General features: G+C 40.0%; 1 protein-coding gene across 1 annotated transcript in view; it reads left to right on the top strand.

Annotated features, from left to right (window-relative positions):
* The first annotated feature begins 19,740 nt into the window (after positions 1-19,740).
* lama5 (laminin, alpha 5) overlaps positions 19,741-24,149 on the top strand; it is a 130,584-nt gene continuing 126,175 nt past the window's right edge. Inside the window, exon 1 of the mRNA XM_008280023.1 lies at positions 19,741-19,995. Within this exon, the coding sequence (XP_008278245.1) occupies positions 19,741-19,995 (255 nt within the window). The remainder of the gene's footprint in view (positions 19,996-24,149) is intronic.

Here is a 24,149-nt window from a genome sequence, read left to right as displayed (position 1 = left end):
CCCTGTGGGAGAAAAGCTGGGTTTGCATCTTGCGAGTTTTTCTCACACCAGACAGGCCTGAGAACAGACAGCAATTAGTCCTTAAACATAAAGTGTTGCAATTAAAAGGCAGAGCAAATTCACTGTAGTCTGTCATTTCACCTGAGAGGGTGAACGGAGGCAGCTGGTGAAGACCAATTATAATTTGTCTCGTCACTGAAACAGACCTTGTTGTATCTGATTTTTCAAAAAAAAAAAAAAAGTTTTAAAATTTCTTTAATAAAACGGTGCAATCAGACTCATGATTAGAGCCACATCTAATTTGGATTCTCTTTCAGGGAGCAACGCCACCTCCTGGATGTGCAAATTTACAGATTACATCTCTTCTGTGCAAAATTGAGTCTTTCAGTGATTTTTAGTTGCCGCAAATGGGAGGTGAAGTGCATATTCACAGCCCCACCAGGCCTTCTGGGAAAAAATGAGAAGAGGAGAGAGGAGGGGAGGCGCTGAGGACAATGATGACATACTTCTCATGTGTTCGGCAGCTCACCTGAAGGGGAAAAGAGCCAGAATGTGTGGGAACAAAGCAGTAAAGTAGCAGCTGATGACAGCTATCACTGAGGTTAAAGATGCCCTGAGAGCGCTCTCACACACCGCTGGCCCGTCACCTCCACGCTGCTGTTAATCTAAAGGACCACTACAGCCTCCGTGTCCCTTCAGCCTGCCCTGTCATTCCCAAAGAGAGTTCAGCTGCTCGCTCAGGCCTCAAAGGTCAGTTGGGTCAAGCAGTAGCCACTGTAGTCCTGCTTCAAGATCTTAGAGTAAAATATCAACTGTACACTGTATAACATTAAAGTACTTAACTTTTGTTTTTTTACTGTAATGTTTTGAACACTTATATCTGATTTATTGAAATACATATTGTTAGAAAGCCCACGTTGTTGTATGTTGTTGTCTTTTCTTAGTTATGTGGCATTCATTAAGTGTCATGTGTTAATTCTTTGTTTGCATTGTAATTTGTATTTTCCCACGTTATTGAATGTATCAGAGTTGTACTGACGCTCCTTGAATGCACCTCACCCGTAGCGAGAGGAGATGCTGAGAGAGCCGTTAGCTTCTCACGTCAGGTAGCTGCTGATAGCGGATGGGTTCTCCAGGCTTGTTTGAGTCCATCCACCTGTTTCTTTGAGTTATTGCTGTGTGTAAATGCCAAAGGGTGAGTTTGATGATGTTGTTATGTTATAGACTAAGTATCAGACTGGATATATCTGTGTCTATGTGATCCACTATGACCGCGGTGAAATTAGTTTGAAGTTGGATATTGGATATTCGCCCTCCGCGTAATCAGCGGCGTCTTGCTCACAGTTGACCGTCTCAGACTTCGGCTCGCTCCTCTCGGCTGCATCGCCACCCAACCAGCGACATTTCACTTAGGGACCGTCTACGAATTTCTGAACCAAGAACCCTTGAGAAATCAAAATTAATAAATTTTCTATTTTCTCGTGACTAAAAACCAGTGTGGCTATATTCAACTGCACTGGACAGATGAGACACACCAATTTATTTTCAATTTAAGCCTTTGTAATTTTTCTTTTATGAATTATTATATTCATAAATTTAGAATATTCTTCAATAGCTTCCAGGTCATGTGACCCACTGACTTCAAATTAGTGTCAAATTACTCAGCTAGTCTGGACAAATGAGGCACACCAATTAATTTTCAATTTTAGCGTTTTGCATATTTTTTAAATGAATTATTATATTCATAAATTTGGAATATTCTTCAATAGCTTGCAGGTCATGTGACCCACTGACTCCAAATCACTGTCAAATTATTCAACTACACTTTACAGATAAGGCACACCCTTTTTTTATTACATTTTATCCTTTGTAATAATTTTTATGATTATTTATATTCATAGGCTATGAATATTCTTTAATAGCTTCCATGTCATGTGACCTACTGACTTCAAATCAGTGTCAAATTACTCAGCTAGTCTGGACAAACGAGGCATACCAATTAATTTTCAATTTGAGCCTTTTGCATATTTTTTTTTATGAATTATTATATTCATAAATTATGAATATTCTTCAATAGCTTCCAGGTCATGTGACCCAGTGACTTCTAACCAGTGTCAAATTACTCAGCTACTCTGGACAAACGAGGCACACCAATTTTTATTCCATTCTAGCCATTTTAAGAATTTTTCTGATTATTTGTATTCATAAATTATGAATATTCTTCAATAGCTTCCAGGTCATGTGACCCACTGACTTCAAATCAGTGTCAAATTATTCAACTACACTTGACAAATGAGGCACACCCTTTTTTATTCCATTTTAGCCTTTGCATTATTTTTTATGATTATTTATATTCACAAATTGTGAATATTCTTCAATAGCTTCCAGGTCATGTGACCCACTGACTTCAAATTAGTGTCAAATTACTCAGCTAGTCTGCACAAATATTTTAAAATGTAGAAAATAAAACTGTACATAGTTTTTGGCATAGAAGCTATTAAAAAATATTAGTAATTTATGAATATAAGTAATCAACAGAAATATTAAAACGGCTGAAATTGAATAAAAATTGGTGGTTGGTCGGCTGGTCAGGTGCTCTGACGGCCCGCCATTGTGTTATTTTCTGAAGGAGTGCAGCGGAGTGCCGAAGCCACGCGCAGCAGGTCGGACCGACTCTGAGAGCATTTCCACGCAGCAGGGCTGGTTCCGTGCCTCCCAGCGTCCCTGCCTGCCCCGTGCGGCCCCAGACGGCTGGCTGGTCAGGTCCTGTCAGGGCCCGCCATTGTGTTTATCTTGCGGCGGAGCGCAGCTGAGAGTAGCGGAGCGCACTACAGCATCGCGCAGTGGGTCGGAGTGAAACTGAGGACATATCCAGGCAGCCCGACTTCCTTCGTGCCTCCCAGCGACCCTGTCTTCCTCGTGCGGCCCCAGGCGGCCGGCTGGTCAGGTCCTGTCAGGCCCCGCCGTTGTGTATTTTTTTGTGAGACAGAGCGCAGCGGAGAGCGCTAAGGCGGCGTGCAGCAGGTCGGAGTGACACTGAAGATATTTCCGCGCACCCTGACTGCCTCCATGCCTCCACGCATCTCTGCATACCAAGAGCGGCCCCAGGCGGCCGGCTGGTCAGGTCCTGTCAGGGCCCGCCTTGTGTTTTGTTCTGACTGAGCGCAGCGGAGCGTGCCGCAGCGGTGTGCAGCAGGTCGGAATGAAACTGAGAGCATTTCCAGGCAGCCCGACTGCCTCCGTGCCTCCACACATCTCTGCATACCACGCGCGGCCCCAGGCGGCCTGCTGGTCAGGTCCTGTCACGGCCCGCCGTTGATTTGTGATCTAACGGAGCGCAGCGGAGAGCGCCGGAGCGGCGCGCAACAGTTCGGAGTGAAACTGAGAGCATTTCCAGGCAGCCCGACAGCCTCCGTGCCTCCCAGCGTCCCTGTCTGCCCCGTGCGGCCACAGGCGGCTGGCTGGTCAGGTCCTGTCAGGGCCCGCCGTTGAGTTTATCTTGCGACGGAGCGCAGGGGAGAGTAGCGGAGTGCAACAAAACGTCGCGCAGTGAAAAAATATGTAATTTTGCAGAAAAACCATTGTAGTTTTTTACAGGAAGAACAAATAAAACAAGGAAAGGCCTATGGATTTATATTTTTTTCTGTGTTTTAAGGTTTTGCTCCTAAACTTGCCATCAATTAACCGTAATTTAGGATTACATAGAAATTATGTTTTTTTTGTAGACAATTCATTGTGTTTCTGCATATTTAACTGTAATTTTACATACAATTTTCTGTATTTTTCTACAGCTTTGTCACCGTTTTCCAAAAGACAATGTAATAATTTTGGATTTACAGATATTTTCTGTAATTTGAAGAGTGACCCTTAAAATTACAACTAATAGCCATTATATTATATTACATTATTATCATGTTTTTTTTTATGGCAATTGAATGTATTTTTTCATATGTAAATTGAATTTTACTCAACATGTGATGTAATTTTACAGATCTTTCCTAATAATTATGTTGACGTTATGTGCATAAAATGACAGAAATTTGTAGGCATTAGGCTTGTGTGATTAAAGGGTTTTTTCTTTTTTAAGAGATAAATAGTAGTATTGACATGGACACAAACGTAATCTACAGTACATTACTGTAAAAATAGTTAAAAATATTTTACAGAAAGTGCTCTTTAAATTATTAATATATATATATAATTTTGCTGAAAGTATTCTGTATTCTTGCACATGTTTGCTTTTCAAAGAATGATTTTAAAAAACCCTGTAGGTTTGGATGTATTGGGAGCAATCTACATTTTTACCATCAAAATTCCATATAATGTAGTCATGATTTAAGATTAGGTTAATATTAATTTTTTAATGTTCTGTATTCTTTTTTTTTTTACAGATATATCACCATTTTCATTTGGAACAATGTAATGATTGTAGATCAGTGCAGAAATGTTAAGATTTACCCTTAAAATTATAAGTAATCAACCGTAATATAAGATTACAGTACTTTTATGCCTTTTAAATGCAATCTGACATTTTTACATGTTGAAATGTAGTGTAATTTTAGCATCTTTCCAAAAGCAATTATGAAATTATTTAAAGTATTATTAATACCGACATAATCTCAATAATTTAAACTCTAGAAATCAATGTAACATTAAAATATTTAATCTACAACACTCCACGTTATTTAATTACTCTATGCAGACTCAAATTTTAAATTTGCCGGCAGACAATGACGACAACAGTGATTGGCGCTGGATATGAAAGACGTACGTTACCGGAGACGTTAGCTGCGCTGCCGTCCTGTCTGGACAGCGGGACTGCTGCGGAATAACTTCACCTCTACATTTAATTTCAGCTTGAAAGAAGCCACAGCGGACACATGAACCAGCCGTTGTTTGAGGTGAGTGTCTCAGCATGTGAATGATGTTTTCAGTGTGTCGGACCAGTGAACGGTCTGTAGCTAGCACCACTAGGTGTCACCTTAAGCAAAAACTTAGACTACATTTTAGCTAAAAGTTAAAATATTCTTCTATTTCTTAAAATGCCATGAAAGCCTAATTAGGATTCATTTGACTCCCACAGTTATGAATGATCTTGCAGTATTTCTTTACTTCCTGCTTTTTGTTTCTCCAGCTCTCTGACCGATGTCTATCACTCACTTTTTATGTTCTACCATATCACTCCTCCTGTCCTGCTGCCTTTTGTCCTGACTCCTCTTTCTCTTCCCCGCTCTATCTTTCCATCTCTCGCTCATCCTTTTGTCGGTCTTTTTAGCAAAGACCCGGCACCTCCCTTTGTCCCCTTTCAGACGCCAGCAGACTTCAAAGTTGGCAACATTCATGAAGGGAAGGGAGGTGAAAGAGACACTGGTTGGAGAGGAGCTGGGGGGAGAAGAGAGAGAGAGATAAGGTGATGTATAGAAAGCAGCATGGATGAAAAAGAGGCTGTGGTTTAAAGTGAATCCTGACTGATACCTGTGGTGACATCGCCCCACTGTAAGTGTATGAAAATATTTCTTTAGCTCTCTGAACCTCAGTCAGTTTTTCGTTGACTCACAACAGGTTCATTTTTTGATACAGATATGTGGATAGACACTAGAAATCACAGCTGTACTCAGTTTATTTTCAGTCATCATTGGATTTTGAACTTGTGTATCCGTAATCAATGGTATATTCACCTTAGTTGCAGTAGCAGTTGTGCTTTCAATACAGTCTTTCTACAGTAATTGATTTGGATTGTTCATAAGGGGAATTACTCTACTTATCAATGCAGCCATTGAGAGGTGATGCAGATTGAAATCAGTTGACATTTTAGTGATATTGTACACTCACTTCTGTTGTATAGAGAACAGTTTGACCCCTGCTTCCAGTCCTTGTTTGTAGCTTAAGTTCATCTTAAGAGACCTGGCTGCAGCTTTATATTTACCATACAGACGTTAGATCGCCATCGACTTTCTCAAGAAATGTATTTTCCTTTGGTTTTTAAGTGCTGGACAGATGATGACATCCGGAAGTTGAGGCATCGATTCTTCTTCAGGACGGTAAAAGCAGAACTCATGTGAGGAACAAAAGAGTTAGAGAGAGGAGAGGAGAGGAGAGGAGAGGAGAGGAGAGGGCCACCATGAGTGTGGTTTGGTTTTGTTGGAGAACACAAAGAGAAGGGCATGTAGGTGCCTGCCTCAAACGCACACACTAACTTTAGTCTGCTGTCAACCCAAAACATCCCCTCCCCGGCCCACAGCATTTTAAACATGTCGGCCCTCAGCACTGTGTGTGTGTTATTCATATGCATGCATCGCCCCTATCTGACGCAGGATGGGATTTGGAGTATCTGAGGAATGCCGTGAACAGATAAACACTGTTTACCCAATATTACTGCGATCAAATTCAGTGAAATGCAAAACATGACCTGTGTGCATGTGTGTGTTTGCAGCTTAGAATGATAAAAGCATTAAGCAAAAATGTGACTTTCGGCCAGCAGACAGGTGGATTAAGATAGAGCAGTCTGGTTTTTCGTGAAGAGAAAAACAAGGAAAGAAGAATCTGAGAGCTCCAGAGCTGCTGCTCGACTCTGATGTCCAGTTTTGTTTTTAGCTCAAAAGGGATTTGATTGACTTGACTGTAATTAATCCATGTTTGTTGATCCTAATGCAAAGGCAATAGGAATATCAACATTTTCTATTATAAGTTCATATGAACTTTTCTTTTGAATACTGTAAACACAACTCCATTTTAAGGCACTGTGTGGCCATGTTTCACATTTAGTTTAACTGGCAAAACTAATCTTGAGTGCCCACCTTGAAACTGTGCTCATCATAAAACTTTATTTATAAGCTTTACTGGCCAAACACACAGCCACTTACAAGGAATTTGACTCTTTTTTTAAAATGGTTTCTCTGATCCAGTTTAGACTTCAAAGGCCACCAGTTATTTTTGTTATTGATTCATCTGTCATTAATTGTGGGAAATTGGTGTCAAATGTTGATCAGTGTTTCCCAAAGACTGAGATGACATTCTGTTTTGTCCACAATCCAAATATATTGAGTTTTGTCACAGAGGAGTAAAGAAACCAGAAAACATTCATACAATTCATACATTCAACTACAGCAGCTCAACTTCAATATTAATCCAGACTTTGATGTAAACTGCAACTTGGCTTGTTGATAGAGCACTTACAATTGCAATGCAGCAATTCTAGTTGTACGAGTTTTAGCCATTTTCAAATTGTTTTGGTGGACAGAAATATGGTGAATGTGGTTGTGTGGGCATTGTTTTAGGAAGCTTATCTTTATCTTCCCCTCCTCTTTCTAAGGAATGTTCTAGGGACTAAAGAGGGGTGTACTATGAAGTGAGATTAATGGGTTAGTGAAGTATGTTGAGCCTCTTTTAACCTGCTTGATCACCATGGTAACCAATGCTGCTCAGCTAACCTGCCCCGGAGGAGGTTCTGGTCAGAGTGGGATTTAAATTGGCTGTGACCAGTGTGTACCAGTTCTTTTCCTGATATAATCTCTCTGAGCGATACAGATGAGGAAATACATTATATTTGTGGAAGACATTAAATTGTATGCTTGTAAAACCACTGAACAAAACCATGAAGTCACAGTGGCACAGACTGTATGCATTGTGGTGCAAGAGGGATGTGCAAGCATCCAATTGGAAAATGTATAAATATGTCTTCAATCTTGGTTCTAGTTTGCAGCCAGTTCTGTTTCACACTGCTGGTTCTGCAGCTAAATAGAACCCAGATAAGAACATTGAATTTTCAATCAGTAACATAAATTTGACCTTGATGAGGCCAAAAACGAAAGTGATTTTTATGTGTCTGTCTTTATGGGACAGTGTCAGAAAGAAATGCACATGTTCAGTGTCATATTTAAATGAATAAAGCTAAAGTTTAAGAGCTCTAATGTGCAGCTGTCAAGTGGTAAAATAAACATTAACACACGATTCACAGTTTCCTACCAGCATTTCTCTCTTGTATCATCCTCATAGGTTTTGTTAAGTCAGCTTATACAAAAGCAAAACGCCCAACTCGCTTCATAGTACGAGAACACGCTCTAAAATTGCCAACAATAATCCGTAATATTCGTAACATACACATGTGGACAAAATTGCTGGTACCCCTCGGTTAATGAAGGAAAAACCCACAATGGTCATAGAAATAACTTGAATCTGACAAAAGTAATAATAAATAAAAACTCCATGAAAATGAACCAATGAAAATCAGACATTGCTTTTGAACTGTGGTTTAACAGAATTATTTTAAAAAATAAAATCATGAAACAGGCCTGGACAAAAATGATGGTACCCTTAACTTAATATTTTGTTGCACAACCTTTTGAGGCAATCACTGTAATCAAACAATTTCTTTAACTGTCAATGAGACTTGTGCACCTCTCAGCAGATATTTTGGTCCACTCCTCATGAGCAGACTACTCTAGTTGTCTCAGGTTTAAAAGGTGCCTTCTATAGACGGCATGTTTCAGCTCTTTCCACAGATGTTCAATAGGATTTAGATCAGGGCTCATAGAAGGCCACTTCAGAATAGTCCAATGTTTTCCTCTTAGCCATTCTTGGGTGTTTCTAGCTGTGTGTTTTGGGTCATTATCCTGTTGCAAGACCCATGACCTGCGACGGAGACCAAGCTTTCTGACACTGGGCAGCACATTTCTCTATAGAATACCTTGATAGTCCTGAGATTTCATTGTACCCTGCACAGATTCAAGACACCCTGTTCCAGATGCAGCAAAGCAGCCCTAGAACATAACAGAGCCTCCTCCATGTTCCACAGTAGGGACAGTGTTCTTTTCTTGATATGCTTCATTTTTGCATCTGTGAACATAGAGCTGATGTGCCAAAAAGTTCCAGTTTTGTCTCGTCTGTCCATAGGGCATTCTCTCAGAAGCGTTGTGGCTTGTCAACATGCAGTTTGGCAAATTCCAGTCTGACTTTTTTATGATTTGTTTTCAACAATGGTGTCCTCCTTGGTCGTCTCCCATGAAGTCCACTTTGACTCAAACAACGACGGATGGTGCGATCTGACACTGATGTTGGAGTTCACCTTTAATGTCTTTAGAGGTTGTTCTGGGCTCTTTTGTTACCAGTCGTATTATCCATCTCTTCCATTTGTCATTAATTTTCCTCCTGCGGCCACGTCCAGGGAAGTTGGCTCCAATCCCATTTATCTTAAATTTCTGAATAATAGTGCAACTGTAGTCACAGGAACATCAAGCTGTTTGGAGATGGTCTTATAGCCTTTACCTTTAACATGCTTGTCTATAATTTTCTTTCAAATCTCCTGAGACAACTCTCTCCTTCGCTTCCTCTGGTCCATGTTTAGTGTGGTACACACCATGTCACCAAACAGCACAGTGACTACTTGTAACCCTATAAATAGGCCGACTGACTGATTACAAGTTTGTAGACACCTGTGATGCTAATTAGAGGACACACCTTGATTGAACATGTCCCTATGGTCACATTATTTTCAGTCTTTTCTAGGGTACCATCATTTTTGTCCAGGCCTGTTCCATGAGTTTTTTTTTTTAAATAATTCTGCTGAACCAGGGTTCAAAAGCCATGTCTTATTTTCATTGCTTAATTTTCATAGAATTTTTATTTATTATCACTTTTGTCGGATTCAAGTTATTTCTGTGACCGTTGTGGGTTTTTCTTTCATTAACCGAGGGGTAGCAATTTTGTCCATGTGTGTAGCATGTCATTTTCAGTCATAAGCTGTGAAAAGTTGGTTAAGCAAAGTAAAGGTAGAACACTCATCGTAGCATAAAACGAAAGTGGTGTTATTTTATTGTTTATATCCAGCAGTGTTTTTTTTTCTCTATTATTGTAGTTCAAGCCAGATATTATTTAAGGTACATTGGATAAGTATGTACTGTATATATAATACCATTTTTTTTGCATCAAGTTTTTGGCACTTTTACTGCTGTGATAATAGCCTCAGGTGGAAAAGCTCACTGCATTTGCAAAAGATGGCCCTTTATTTTATTTTACATAAGATTAAAGAAAGGAAGATTATGGAAAACTGAGGGCTGCAAAGGATTCGCTGGTGATGTCCTCCTAATTGGGGCTAAATAAGGTTTCGTTTCACAGCCAAATTTCCTCATCACTGCTCATTTCCGTACTTTTTTCCCTCTATTTCTCTCTTTTCCTCTCTTCCATTCAAACTTTTCTCTTCTCAGACAAATTCCAACCTCTTCATTTGTGTTTGTGTGTGTGTGCGTGTGTGTGCGTGCATGTGGGGATCAGCAGGGGGTAAGTGGGTTCAATTGATGGAGCGGTTAACAGTTGCCAGGACAACAAGTGGCCTGTCCCTCACTTCTCCTTTGGTCTCCTTGGTAACTAGGAAGTAGATTAGTTATAGAGTTTGGGGAGAAAGAGAGGATTAGTGAGGTGAAACGACGAGGGCTCTTTCTTTCTCTCTCTCTTTTTTGTTTCTCTCCTCTCATCTTTTTTTCCCCCTTTTTCTCAGGTTGTCTCTTCACCCCTTTTGATTTTTTTCTTCAGAAGTCCATTTTAAACTTCTGCGTTCAGCTTTGCTGTGTGCAAACCTGCACTGTCGCTCATTGTCTATTATTCTAAGTCTCTATGTGGAACTTGTGCAATCAGGAGTAAGCCTTAGGAATGATGTCTATTTTATGCACCTATTGAAAAAAAACAAACAAAAAAACTGAAAAATATTTTGTGTGCTTTTATTTCACATTACCTTATTTTATCCCCTTTTCTATGATCCTCCTCATGACTTTCGTCAACTTTAAGCCACCAACTTTAAGAGCAAGTATAATATAGCTTTTTTGTTATTCTCTCTCACAAAAAAAATCATGACTCCTTACTTACTTGAAATACTTTGTTTGAAATCCAGGCTTTACTTTTGTTGCTCGTCTATGTCACCATGTAACACATTTGCGTAACGCCTGGCGAGCTGCTAGTTTGATCCTCAAACAAAGAACGAGCAGCTTCCTCCCTATCTGCCATTATTTTCTCACTGCAGCTGCTTTGTTCGCACTTTATCCTGATTTGGATGTACAGTAGGTAACCAGCAGCATGTTACCTTACTTATGATGGGCCAGCTGACCAATCAGAGCAGACTGGGCTTTTCAGGAGAGGAGCCCTGCCTCACCTCTTGCTGAGGAGTGGGTGGAAATAGAGTAATTCGGCTGTACATGTTGGAACCAGATGAAGCGACTCTGAAGGTGAGCAATGATTCAGAAAGCTCCACCCTTTTGAGTAAACGGGATTAGTTCTGAATCCGTGCTTTTGAGACTGTCATTGGTACAATGCAGTTTTAAGGTTGAAAGGTTCAGTCATGGCATTGATCGCTCATTACATTCATGATGTGGTCTCGAGCTTATAAAACTCCCCATATGGTCATATTAACAAGATTAAAAAAAAAACTTGTCTGTGATACAGATTTAACGCTATTTCTTTTACTTTCCGTTCTGCAATTTGAACATCAAATTGCTACGTCTTTTATCATGTGTTCCAAATTTGAGCCTTTTCTTGTACTGTATATAAGTTTTCCTGCCTGCAGACACTTGTTTGTTTTGTATTCATTTTCTGAGGAAGAATAAAGGGATTTGTAAATTTAAATTTAATTCAGCAGTTTTTATCCATTGTATATCATTATCAAGAAGTTATAAATTTGAACACATCACTCTTGGCTCAGGGAAGTTGTTGTATTTTTAAGTTTTTAGTTAAATGATTGAAAGAAAAAAACAAATCCATAGATGATGAGCTGATTAAGAAAATTATCATCAGCTGCAGCAACAAACCAAAACCAACAAAGCACAGAGTTGTCTTCAGTGTGACCCGTGAACCTGCAAACATCCTGAGGAATGTTCTAGTGTGTCAGTGAATGAAGCTTTGCTGCATTAACACAGTTCCTCAAGACTCCTTAAAACTACAGGAGGTCACTGACCCCTGCCAGTGTATATGTGTGTGTGTGTATTATTCCATATGTTGTGTGAACATAAATCTGGCTAGGGTAAGGTTAAGTTTGGGTTCGTAGTTAGGGTATGTCTCCAACAAATTAATGTAAGTAGATTTAATACACTTGAAGCAATGGGAAGGTGACAAACTGTGTGTGTGTATGTGTTTGTGACAGCAGTTCACAGGTCAGAGGTCAGCATGTGTTACACAGACGATGGAGGAAGTAGATGTGTGAGATTTCTGGACTCTGGACAGTGTACACAGCACACAAACAGGGCAGCAATGTTACCTGCCAAACTAATTTGTCTGCCTTTGTTCGTCTTTTTTCCGCCTTCAAGGAGGTCCAACAGCAACAGATTTGTTTCTGACATAAACATGCTTTTGAATAGAGATGACTTGACCATATTACTCTGACTCACCTGAACAGCCATTATCTGTGTGTGTGTGCAGAAGCTCTTTCATCTTCTAAAGTGGTTCCTGTATCTTAATTAGATGGCACTGAGTCCATGAGAAAAATAAACACACGGAGACACACACACAGCTGCTCAGGTGTTTCCTAAAGGTGGACCCCCAGCTTCGAGAGTTTACGCATGCAACAGGTTCTTTAGGGGATTATATTTACAAGAACTAAACCTCCACTCCGTTGTTTGGAGTATAATTCCTCATACACGTTATTTTTATTATGCAATATGTCTGAACTTGTTGCATTCAGCTGTGAGTAATAATGTGTTTGCTTTGGTTCTTTGTGGAAATTTAAAACTGGAAAACGCTAGGGCATTCGAGCTGCTGTAGCCTGTGAAGCTAACATCAACATGCTAACAAACTCACAGTAGCAATGCCGACATGGTGATGCTAAGCAGCTGTGATGTTTAAAACGATCACTATCTCAAATTAACATGTTAGCATGCTATCATCGCTGTCGTGCAGCTGTTTAATTTTTTTAAGGATATGATTATATAAAAGTGGTGCACCAGTGTTACTTAAAAACAAGACCAGCAGTAATTTGTGGTCTTCTAAAGATAAACTGTTTAATCATTTCCATCATATAATTCCACCAGAAAGCTAACTTTAGCTTTTCCTCAATGTCCTTCATATAGTGTTAATTATGTTTTGAAGGTCCCATACTGTGCCATGTATCAGCAAATTAATAAAAGTCTCCCCAACATTTGTCCTTTATGTCCCACACCCCCTTAAGGAAGAAGCCTCGCTCTGCATCTGTGATTGACAACATGGAGCAAAACATTTCTCATCGACGTGAATGAGTGTGTGAGACCAGGACTTTCTATTGCTTCTAACTTTCTCTCTGAACCCTCATCTTACATGGAAGTATCATTGAATTCACAGCACAGCTGTCTTTTGGTGAGCCTACCAAGCAACATTGCATTTATAAAATCAATAGTTCAGAGCTGCAGCTTAGAAATGGCTACGATTAACACGTGGTGTTAATGAGCAGCAGGCAGACACTATTTCATACACAAAATATGCAATAGATATATAAATAGCAAGAGAGAAGCACAAGGATGTAAAACCAGCTGAAGTTGAAGCACAACAGCTGATATAGAAAAACAAACAAACAAACAAAAAAATAACACAATAACTCCCCCAGTCCTTGTTCATTGGTTTCAAGTCACTCTTTCAGAATGTCCCTCAGCTTTACAGTTTCCACAGAGCTGGAGATACAATCAAAGCTAATGGTAATGTTAGCCACTTTAGCCACAGAGTGTGCAAACGCTAAGATTTTTCTACTGTTGTGGTGACATTACCATCAAAAATTCAAATAATCCACAAGATCGTCAGATGCTGGGAATGCATGAAGAGTCTTGTGTTCACTTTTGCAGCCAGCAGCAGAAAATTTGGTGAATTTTGCTTGTGGCTGAGGCTTTTTAGCAAAAGCAGCTTTAAAAATAAACCTGGTGGACTGAGAGGCAGCCAGATATTTGGCCAATTGTCTAAGTACTTAACTTCTGAGTACTTAACTTTTGTTCAGCCTTCCTCACAGATTTCTGCTTTGCAAGACAGATGTAATGGAGAGTTAAGAGGGAAACGAGAGGGATGACAGCAGCTACTGGTGGATTCAGACTCAAGGCTATTCAGTAAAATACCATTATTCTGGTGTTTGCTTCTTAGGGGAAGGATGGAGACTCGTCTTCTGTCGAGGTAATATTGAGTGGACACACAGTTTTTGTCTCTGTCGGTCCGTCACACACTTCCACTGACAGCAGCAGCAGGAGGAGTACAAAGGTCTGTGTGAGACGGTCTGACAGATCCCAGGGACAGAGATGAGATTACAGTGGGACGAAAAGAGAGGAGGGCAGATTATGAACACAGAAGAATGTATGGCAGACCACCTACTGACTCATAGAGCTTAAGCAGACAATCAGTCACAAAGTGGCAAACTCTTCTAAACAAACTCCTGCTGTGTTTTGCTCCCAGCATCAAGATGTTAGTGCAGCCAGCAAGAACTGCAAGTGCATTGCTGCCTGCATGTTTTGCCTTATCAGCAGACGCGAAGCAGGTTGAATCACTACATGCAGCCCTGACGTCAGTTTACTGGCTTGTTTATGGAACTGACAGTCACATCACACTCTGCCTGTTGGCTGTGGAGCGGAGCCAGTCTGTGACCAATGTGTGTAAGTTGGGTCACGTGATGAATACACAGCCACCTGTTATCACCTGACTAAAGTTCCCTACTGGGGTCACGTGACGATGATAATGAGTCAACCAAAAACTTAACTCACTAATGAAGATTATGCGATATAGTTAATGGCTGCAGTAAAAGCTCAGCAAGCTTCACAAATTTATTTGGAAATCTGCAGACTAGTGTTGTTTTGTTTGTGAGAGTTACACTGTCAAAACTAAAACTGAAAAAAAAAACATTGCAAAAAAAATAAATGTACATGTTATATAAATGTTTTTTTATGGCAACACTGCAATTTTGTGGAACAATTTATTTTTATTTTATTAATTCTTTTTAGTTTTTCTTACTTTAAAAAAAAAAAAATTCATTGCTTTTACAGATACAAAATTTAACAGTTTTAAGACAGTTAAGCCCATGTATCATCTAAAACCTTTACATTGCCACTGCAGGGCCAGTGGGGATCCAGAGGGACAAAATGTGACATGAAGGATTCAACCTGGAGAAAAAGTTAAATTCAATTGTTTACAGAATGACAGTGTTTGAATGTAAAAATACACATACATTTAAATTAAAGGAACAAATTACAAGGGAAACATAATTCAAGCTACATATTTAATTACTGATAACTGTTGCCATTTTTAAAAAAAATTGTGCGGAATTTAAGAAAAGCAGTACGTTTTGGGGGGAAAAATATAAAAGAGAAATTAATGTAATCTGGCATTATTGGCATCATACTTAAATTAACTACAGTTAATGTCTTTAATTTTACAGACTTTTTCTAAATATACGTTTTAACATCTTAAGACCCGAGCTCTTGTTTGATATGCATTTTTAAAAATTTCTCTTTGCCATTTGATCTGATCAAATAGCAAAAAGAATCAAAAATTGAAAAATATATTTAAAAAAAAATTAAATTAAATTAAATTAAATTAAATTAAATTAAATTAAATTAAATTAAATTAAAACAAAACACTACTGTGGGAATTTAACCCAAAATGTGATGTCCACACATGTGGACACCAGGTCTTAAGAGGTTCAAATAAAACCTGAAAACTGCTTTAAAACTGCACATGTTTAAGCATCTGTCTGTTTATATTTATTTGTGTATTCAAAGAACTTCCCAATATCTCGTCTTATTTCTTTACACTTATGAGATCTGAGAGATGAGAAAGGAAAATGAAGTAAAAGTGAGCAGGGCATTAGGAGAAATAAAGAAATCAGGAAAGGGAAAAGCAATGGGAAGAAAAGTTGGAAGGATGCAGGAATGGGAGAGTGAGCAGAGTCCACTCAGTCAGCAGGACTACACTAGATGGAAATGCTGCAGGGTCATGTTAAACATCCAGAGAAATATGTCAAAGATTCTGCAGGGCAAAAGAAGAACGTCACTCACTGATCATTAACATTAAAAGCAACATTTACAGTGGAATGATCTGCCCGAATAAATCTGGTTGGCTGAGTCAGCGATCTCTTTAAGTCTTTTAAGTTCTTAAAACACACGTCACAGCTAAAATTCCTTTGTTCTAACGGTGTCTAAGAAATTTCTGCAAAGTTCTAGTAATGTTTTCAGCAGGAAGTTTTATTTACGTTCCTAGAATGTTAGCCCTTGTGTTCTTGTAACTGATGCTGCATTGAGAATGTTCTCCCTTTTGTTAATATGTCGCATTACAGGATCATTTTATAAAGACCTTTTTTATCATCTGGGGCCTCGAGAACATCTCATGAATGTTGCATTGAGGAAGTTCTTTCTTTGTTGCCATGTAACAGAATCAGTGACAGCATCCTCCAACTATTCTCTGAATGAGGATTTTAAATCTTTTCATCGATTAGGAACATTACTGAAGATTGAAAACATCCTTGAAATGTTCTGAGAAAGTTCTGATAATGTTTTCAGATGGAAGATTTATTTTAGAACATTCTTCTTAAAAACTAAAGATGTTCTAAGAATGTTTTGTAATACAGTTGTCAGATTGTTGGGCTCCAACACTCTTAGAACAAATGTTGCATTGAGAACTTCCCTCCTCCTTTCTTTTCATGTAACATTGTGGAACATTGTGCAAATGTTTTACAGAAGAACGTTCTGCAATGTGTTTCCCAAAACATGCTGAGAACATTGCGGACTCAACATATCACCATATCACATTACAAGAACGATTTATAAATATCACCAGAGACCTCGGTAACATCTGGAACATCATAACTTCAAAGAATGTTCTTTCTTTGTTATTATAGAACATTATCTGTGACAACATCCCCAAACTGTCAGGGAATGGTGATTTTTGGCCCTGTGTTTTTGTTCTCCGCCAGGCGTCCACCAGAGGGCGTCCTGGAGGAATTCTCAGTGACTGATTCTCTGCAGGTGTGTGAGCTACACACCTGCAATTCATTTGGGTCGTCACCACCGGTAAAAGAGGAGCTTTCACCACTCACTCTTTGCCTGAGTGTTGCCCTACATGGCGACTTCTAGCCACCACCCGAGTGTTCCCTTCGTGTTCCTCCGAGCCTCCCTTCGTGCCTTTTTCCGAGTGTCAGCGAGACCGCCTTTCCTTCGTTGAGGATTCTCCAGTGTTCCTGCTTCCTGTCTGTGTCTCCACCTGCACCAAACCCGAGCCTTCTCCGTGGCTTCCTGGGCAATCTGCTCCCTACCGGTAACACCCCCGCCTCGTTTTCTTTCTCATCTTTACTACGTCAATTTCTACAATAAACCTTATTTTTGGATTCCATCTCTCCTGAGTGTCATTTCTGCATTTGGGTCAACCAGCCTAGTTATCCCGTGACACAAACCTCATCTAAATGAAGATGATTCACTTTTAACCTCATAGGAACAAAACTTTTAAACTTCATTAGAACTTGTAGGTAATGTTAGTCATTGTTGTGGGAACATTCCCTGATATCTGGATTCATTTAGAGAGCCTGATTTCATCTGAGTTTTAATGTCCTCTGAAGGTTTTTTTTTTTATTATTTCTTTCTTTCAGTGATGTTTTGTTTTATACACCATGTATGTAAGTCTGTTTTATTTTGCTGCCTTGTAAAGCACTGTTACTTGTACTTTTTGCATGCTCTATAGATAAACTTATTTTTGTTATTTAAGTTTGGTTGCATCTCAAATCAAGCCCCCCAAAACACACTTTAATAGATTTCCAGCTCAACAAAACCAAAGACCCTTCAGTCAGCTGGTCCTGAGACTGTGATCAACCTCTGACCAGCACTGGTGCAACTTTGAATCAGAGTCAACTGCATTATTACATCATCAAAAGACGCTTATCTGGAACACTGGCTAAGATAAGAAAAAACTTTATTGATCCTTTACCAGGAAACTTTACATGATGAATCAAACCACAACAAACTTCGCTGCCATCTTGCTCTAAACCATGAACATAAATAGGCAGAATGTTTATTTACCATTACAATAACCTTTTTTAAAATCATGGAAAATACTCATTACCAGCATATTTTCAATATCTCGCATCTGAGCTTTTCTTGTGACAACAGTAGTCACTGCAAAGTACGACCCTCGACCCCCAATACATTAAGAAATCATTCTGTGGTCACTGCACGACAGGTGAGGCAGAGATGGAGATTTCTTCTTTCAATCTTGTTAATCTCAAACTTTACAAAAGCAATAGCTTCTGTTAGGAGACGAACACACAGCTCACCTCGCAGCACAGTACATGAGTGTTTGTCACAAACTGAGCGACACATGAGACATAATATGACAGTCACCTTGACACGAACTATTATAGATCATTTCTGCAGTACAAAGACTTTGCTTAAGGAGAGGAGACTGCTCTTCTTTGTGCATTTAACTGTTATCTTGCTCTAAATCCCTGTTTTGTTCAATTTAACCTTTTTATTGTAGCACAGTAACTCTTATACAAATGCATATATGTTTTTAAAGTACTGTTTTTCTTACCTACAATCCGCACTAAACAATGATGTTGCACTCAAAAAAAAAAATCAGTTTGCATTAACTTTTTAGTCATTCTGACAATTAAAATATGTTCATACAACAAACTATGCTGAGTTAGCGTTTCTTTTTCTATTTTAAATGACCATTTACTTAATGATTTGCTGCATAAACATAAGTTTTCAAGTTGATTCATTGTAAAAGTCAAGTTTTTCCATTCTTTTTTCTTTTTAATTTCCATGTTATTTAAATCAGATTTGTAAGCGTTTTGTTCTTATTTACCATATGTATTAGCACAGGTACTGAAGCTCCAAACACATTTTCTTTAATAGTGTTTTTTTTCATGTATAAGTTTTTTAAGAAAGTAATTAATTCAATAACCACATCTTGTCTGATTAACCTTATTTATTACTTTATCATTTATTCATACTTTATTGTGAACTGCAGTTGTATATTTGAACACTATATATTATTTTTTAAAAATATAATTTGAGTTTAAATTACACACATTAAGTTGATGCAAGTACCAATTTTAATAAGTCAATCTATCCTGAATATATTGATGTATTTTTTTCTTTAATTACAATATTGTTACCTGATATCTGTGCTAATAAAGCATACTGAAATGAAATAAATCCGAGTCTCACATTTTTACCAAGTAAATTTTCACATACAAGGAATTCTTGACTTTGTGTGTTGCAAGCTAAATAAACAGTCTTGGAAGACTAGTTGAATTGAACTGAATTAAATTGAATTGAAAGAAGAAATGAAAAGTGATACATTCCTAAAACTCATCCCAAATATATAATTTGTATTTACTGGTCTCATGGATGCAAACTTTCCGTTTATTCAGATACCGTAGCCGCTTGATGAAAGCTTCTGTCGGATGAACTGAAACACCGAGCATTGGGAGCTCTGTGCCCTCCTCCAACCACTGGGGCAGGGCCAACACAGAGGAGGAGGAGGAGGAGGAGGAGGAGGAGGAGGGAGGGAGCGCACAGGCTCAGTTGGAGAAGGTGCCTGCTGGCGGATCGACACACAGACAGCACGGCAACCTCGACGCACCGCTCCGGAGGATTTAACTCACTCCCCTGCAGTTTGAAACACTTTCCTCCAAATGCTCATCTCCTGCAGGCGTTAGCAGCTCACCTCCTGGATACCCGCTTTCGTTTACACCCCACAAACCCCAACTCCCCCCCTCCCCACACCCAAACTTGTCGGACCGGATCGAGCGCACAGGTGGAGAGGATGGCGAGCGGACCGGCGTCTCTCGGCGCTGCGCTGCTGCTGCTGACCTGCTGGCGCTTCTCGTCGACGCAGGAGCTGCCAACCAACGGGGTGAACGGCTACAGCCTCCACCCGCCCTACTTCAACCTGGCGGAGGGCACAAAGATCACCGCCACGGCGACCTGCGGGGAGGAGGAGACCGGCAGGACGGTGCACGACCTGTACTGCAAGCTGGTCGGAGGCCCGGTGTCCGGAGACCCGAGCCAGACCATCCAGGTGAGCCAAAAAAACCCCGACAGATTCCTTTCTACTGCAGGGTATCCTTTGAATATCCTTGCATTCTTTCTGCACTTAATTGCGTTTTTAAGTTTTGTGGCACCCAACAAAGGGCTGATAATCCAACTGCAATAACACTCATTAAAGTTCAAAGTTATGCTTGGAATGCATGCTCAGTCTGGGGATACATTTTTTATTAATATTGTTTTTTATTATCTTGGATTGTATTGTGAAAAAATATTCCCATTGGCTCCAAGTGTGTTTACACTACAAACATCAATGATTGGGTGGTTTGCATAAATGTTTTTGAGTTGGAACAACTTCTAACAAAATTATGTTCAGCCAACAAACTACACTGAGTCAGGGGAATTAGCTTTTTGCGCTACAATCACATGTATTTTATAATTACCGGTGTGAACCATTTGGAATTGCCCAGGCATGTTAAGACAGATGAGGGGACTTCCTAAACTCAAGCTGCAGAAAAAATTAATTTTCAAGCTCATTTTATTAAGCTAGCTCAACTTGAATGTAGTTTTTAAGTCTTCTAATGCAAAAAAAATAAGTTTAGATTACACTCAATACTAACTTCTTGATGCAGTTACCAGCATTAATATGTCAACCCAACTCATCAAAAGTTCACCTCAATCTGTTTTTTCCCCCCCTTTCTTTCTATTTATTTGATCTTTGTGTGGGCTGCAAGGTGGCGCAGTTGGTAGCACTGTTGCCTCGCAGCAAGAAGGTCACTGGTTTGCGTCCCTGTGGGGGCACTGGGATCTTTCTGCGTGGAGTTTGCGTATTCTCCCTGTGCAGTGTGGGTTCTCTCCAGGTTCTCTGGCTTCCTCTCACACAGTCCAAAGTCATGTTGTGGTTAATTGGTGATCCTAAATTTTCCATAGGTATGAACGAGTGTGCTTGGTTGTCTGGAGCCCTGTGATAGACTGGCGACCTGTCCAGGGTGTCCCCTGCCTTCGCCCTAAGTCAGTTGGGCTAGGCTCCAGCCCACCCGCCACCCTTGTGCGGATTAAGTGGTGTATAGATAATGGATGGATGGATGATTTTTCTCTTGGATTCATGCATTTAATAAAGTGGTGGGAATAGATTCCTTTAATTACTTATTAGAGCCATGCTGTGCCTCAGTGTCGCCTTGCTGAGCTGCTAGCATGACTGTTGGCTTGAAGCCTGGTTACGATTTCACATGGAACAGATTTCTTTACTTTATAGTGTGTCTCACCTGGAGACTTACAGTGATGGTATTCCTGCAGTTTTTGTATAGTTGCATTCCTTTAATACCTTTGAAGGACATATTGAATCTGAGGATCATGGGATTTTTTGCATATATTTTAAAGTTTGTTATGTCTAGAATGCAGAGCACCGTGATTATGGGTGTCAGATATAGGACACTGTTTCTAGTGATCATTTTATTTCCCATGGTATCACTTTGATTTTCATCTATTTCTTTTTTTGCCAGCCTTCCCACTTCACTGCATTCAGAGGAGAGAGTTGAGCAAAGAGGGTCAGCAGTGTGCATGAATCTCCAACTGCTCTGCCAAGTCATTATTTCATGCACTGCTTCCTTTGTAGGACTTGGCAGCACTTAACATGGGCCACTTATATAAGGACAGGCGGCATTTTGCTTAGAGTGGACGCAGCAGCGATTCAGACTTCCTCAACTGAGCTTTGCTCCTGTTTTTAAAGATGAGTTTTTAATGTGATGATGAGCTTGTGAGCTTGTAAAAAGCATCAGTAGGCCCTTTTTCAGTTTGACAATTAAGCCTCCTGGTATCAGTGGTTAACACACAAGAGATTATTGCAGTTTCATGGGTTAACCATTAAAGCAACCCTCTGGGCGATAACATGAAAGCTTATTGCCCTCTCTCTCTCTCCCTCTTTCTCTCTCTCCCACCTGTTCCCCACATTCCTCACGGTGACTGACCCGTGTCCTCCAATCAGACTGGGTTTATCCGCTCTGTTACGGCGAGATTATCAAGGCTTCCTCTTAGAAGACAGAGGAAATTCTGTTATTTCTAAACGTCCCTCTCAGCTCATGCATTCAGGGAAAACACAACGCGCAGCTATTGAGCACAGTTTGAACCGAAGTTGAAAGAGATCGGGTGTAAAGATAAAGACGTGTTGACCGGCAGAGGTGGAGAGTGAACAGCAAGTGATTTTATTGAGAATAAAGCCACCAAAAGACAAAAACGTGTGCACTGAGGGGTGTTTCCCTTTGTCAAAGAGAGGGCTCTCAAGACCCTGTCGAGCTCTCAAGTTGCATGTAGAAATGTTTTATTCGAGTTGACATTCTGGCTTAAATGGGAGAAAGAAAGACATAATTACATAGCTAGTTAATAGCGATCTCAAACGTCCTGTCGTATTTGTCATGTGACATTTTGGGGTTCCCAGTTACAGACGTGATCCCGATCACTTCAGCTTCTCCACACCAAGGATTAGTCTGAGATTGTCTCATCAGAGTTTCTATTCAGTCTTTATGTGATCTCACAGCGGTTTGGTGAAGTGGTGAAGTTGCTGCGTAATTAGCTCAGGAAATCTCCAAAATGAACCCAAGAAATGTGGTCATTAGCTCAAGGAATGGGCCATTATGCGTTCGGGCTAAGAGGTTTAGCCCACTTTGCTGGGCCTTTGTAGCTCGATCCACTTGTTGGGTTACTGCAACCCCTGGACATTGCACACATGCACACACGCACAGAAAACACACATTTTTCTGTGTTGAGGTTAATCTTGTTTTGATTTGACAGCAAGACGTGAGAGTGTTTTTATTAATTGAAAACAGCAGGAGGAGGACAGGAGGGTGGAGAGTGTGTGTGTTTGTATTGCTCATGTTGTGGGGACACAATTCTGCTGACAGACTCACATTGTGGGGACCTGCCTCCCTTACAGGGACAAAAAGCACAAAAATGTCACTCGTTGTGATGTCGTTATACGATCCAGTTCAGTTATTTAATATCTGCCAATACTGAGTCCCAATCCAGGTTTCCTAGATACACACTTAAAGGATGTTACAGTTATTAAAATGAATCCAATGTACAAGGTGTGTCAGAAAAGCGCCTGCTCACAATACCCTGAGCATCCAACAGTTCCTGGCTGAGAAGAACATTGCTGTGTTGGAGCAACCTCCCTACTCATCCCACCTGGCTCCGTGTTATTTTTTCCTCTTCCCCAAGCTCAAGGGGGGTCATCAAGGGGACCGTTTTTGTAGACGTGGACAACATCAAGATGGCTGTTGAGGATCCCGGAAGAATCCTTCCAGGAGTGCATAGCGGCGTGGCAGAGAAGGCTGGAAAAGTGCGTGAGACTTCAGGGGGATTACTTTGAAGGGGTTAACCTTTAGTTTGTAGTTTGGATTTGAAATATATCTTTGAGACGCCAGCCCTGGAACTTTTCTGACACACCTTGTATATGCTAAATGACTGAATAGTTTTGGGGTGTGTTTAGAAAAAATTCTTCCTTAAGGTTACGTAGGTGGTCAGAAACTTTGTTGTAGGACAACTGTCTGAAATGTAGTGTGTAGCTTGTAGGGTGAACCGTGGATCCACAAGCTCAAATAGATGGTGACAGAAGCAAAAACAAATAAAACTTTGGCCAAGTATTTGAAAAATGACAAGAGGTTTTCAAGATGTGTTGGGCAAGTTTACGTCGGCTGGTATCTGCCATGTTTCAAGCTGTCCAGAGGCGAAGACGAGAAAGAAGTGGAGACAGCTGACCAGTCATTTTAGTTTCATGGTTTTTGTGTCAGAATTTATTCAGAAAAGGTGTTTCCATGTCTCAGTTTTTAATTTTAAAAAGTCAAAGCAAGCAAATGTATTAAGTTTTTATACAAAACTTGGCAAGTTTTTCTTTCAGATTCCCGTTAACTTTTTCCAAGGTGATATTTAAAAATACACATAAAGTGGGCCGCCGCTTTAGCTCCCCTGGTTGAGCTGGCGACCCATGTTGAGGAGCTATAGTGTCTGATACAGCGGCCATGGGTTCGAATCCCGCTCATGGCTCCTTGCTGCAACCCCTTCCCCCATTCTTCTCCCCCACTTTCCTGTCTCTACTTTCACTGTCCTATGTAATAAAGGCAAAAAAGGCAAAAAAAATTACTTAAAAAATAAAAAACAATTAAAGCTGCAAGCAGCGTTGGTCGGGTCCTCGGT

This window comes from Stegastes partitus, unplaced genomic scaffold, assembly GCF_000690725.1.
Source record: "Stegastes partitus isolate 25-593 unplaced genomic scaffold, Stegastes_partitus-1.0.2 Scaffold179, whole genome shotgun sequence".
NCBI classification, from domain to species: Eukaryota; Metazoa; Chordata; class Actinopteri; family Pomacentridae; genus Stegastes; species Stegastes partitus.
Note: the sequence above shows the minus strand (reverse complement) of the source record. Positions and strands in the feature narration are given on the sequence as shown.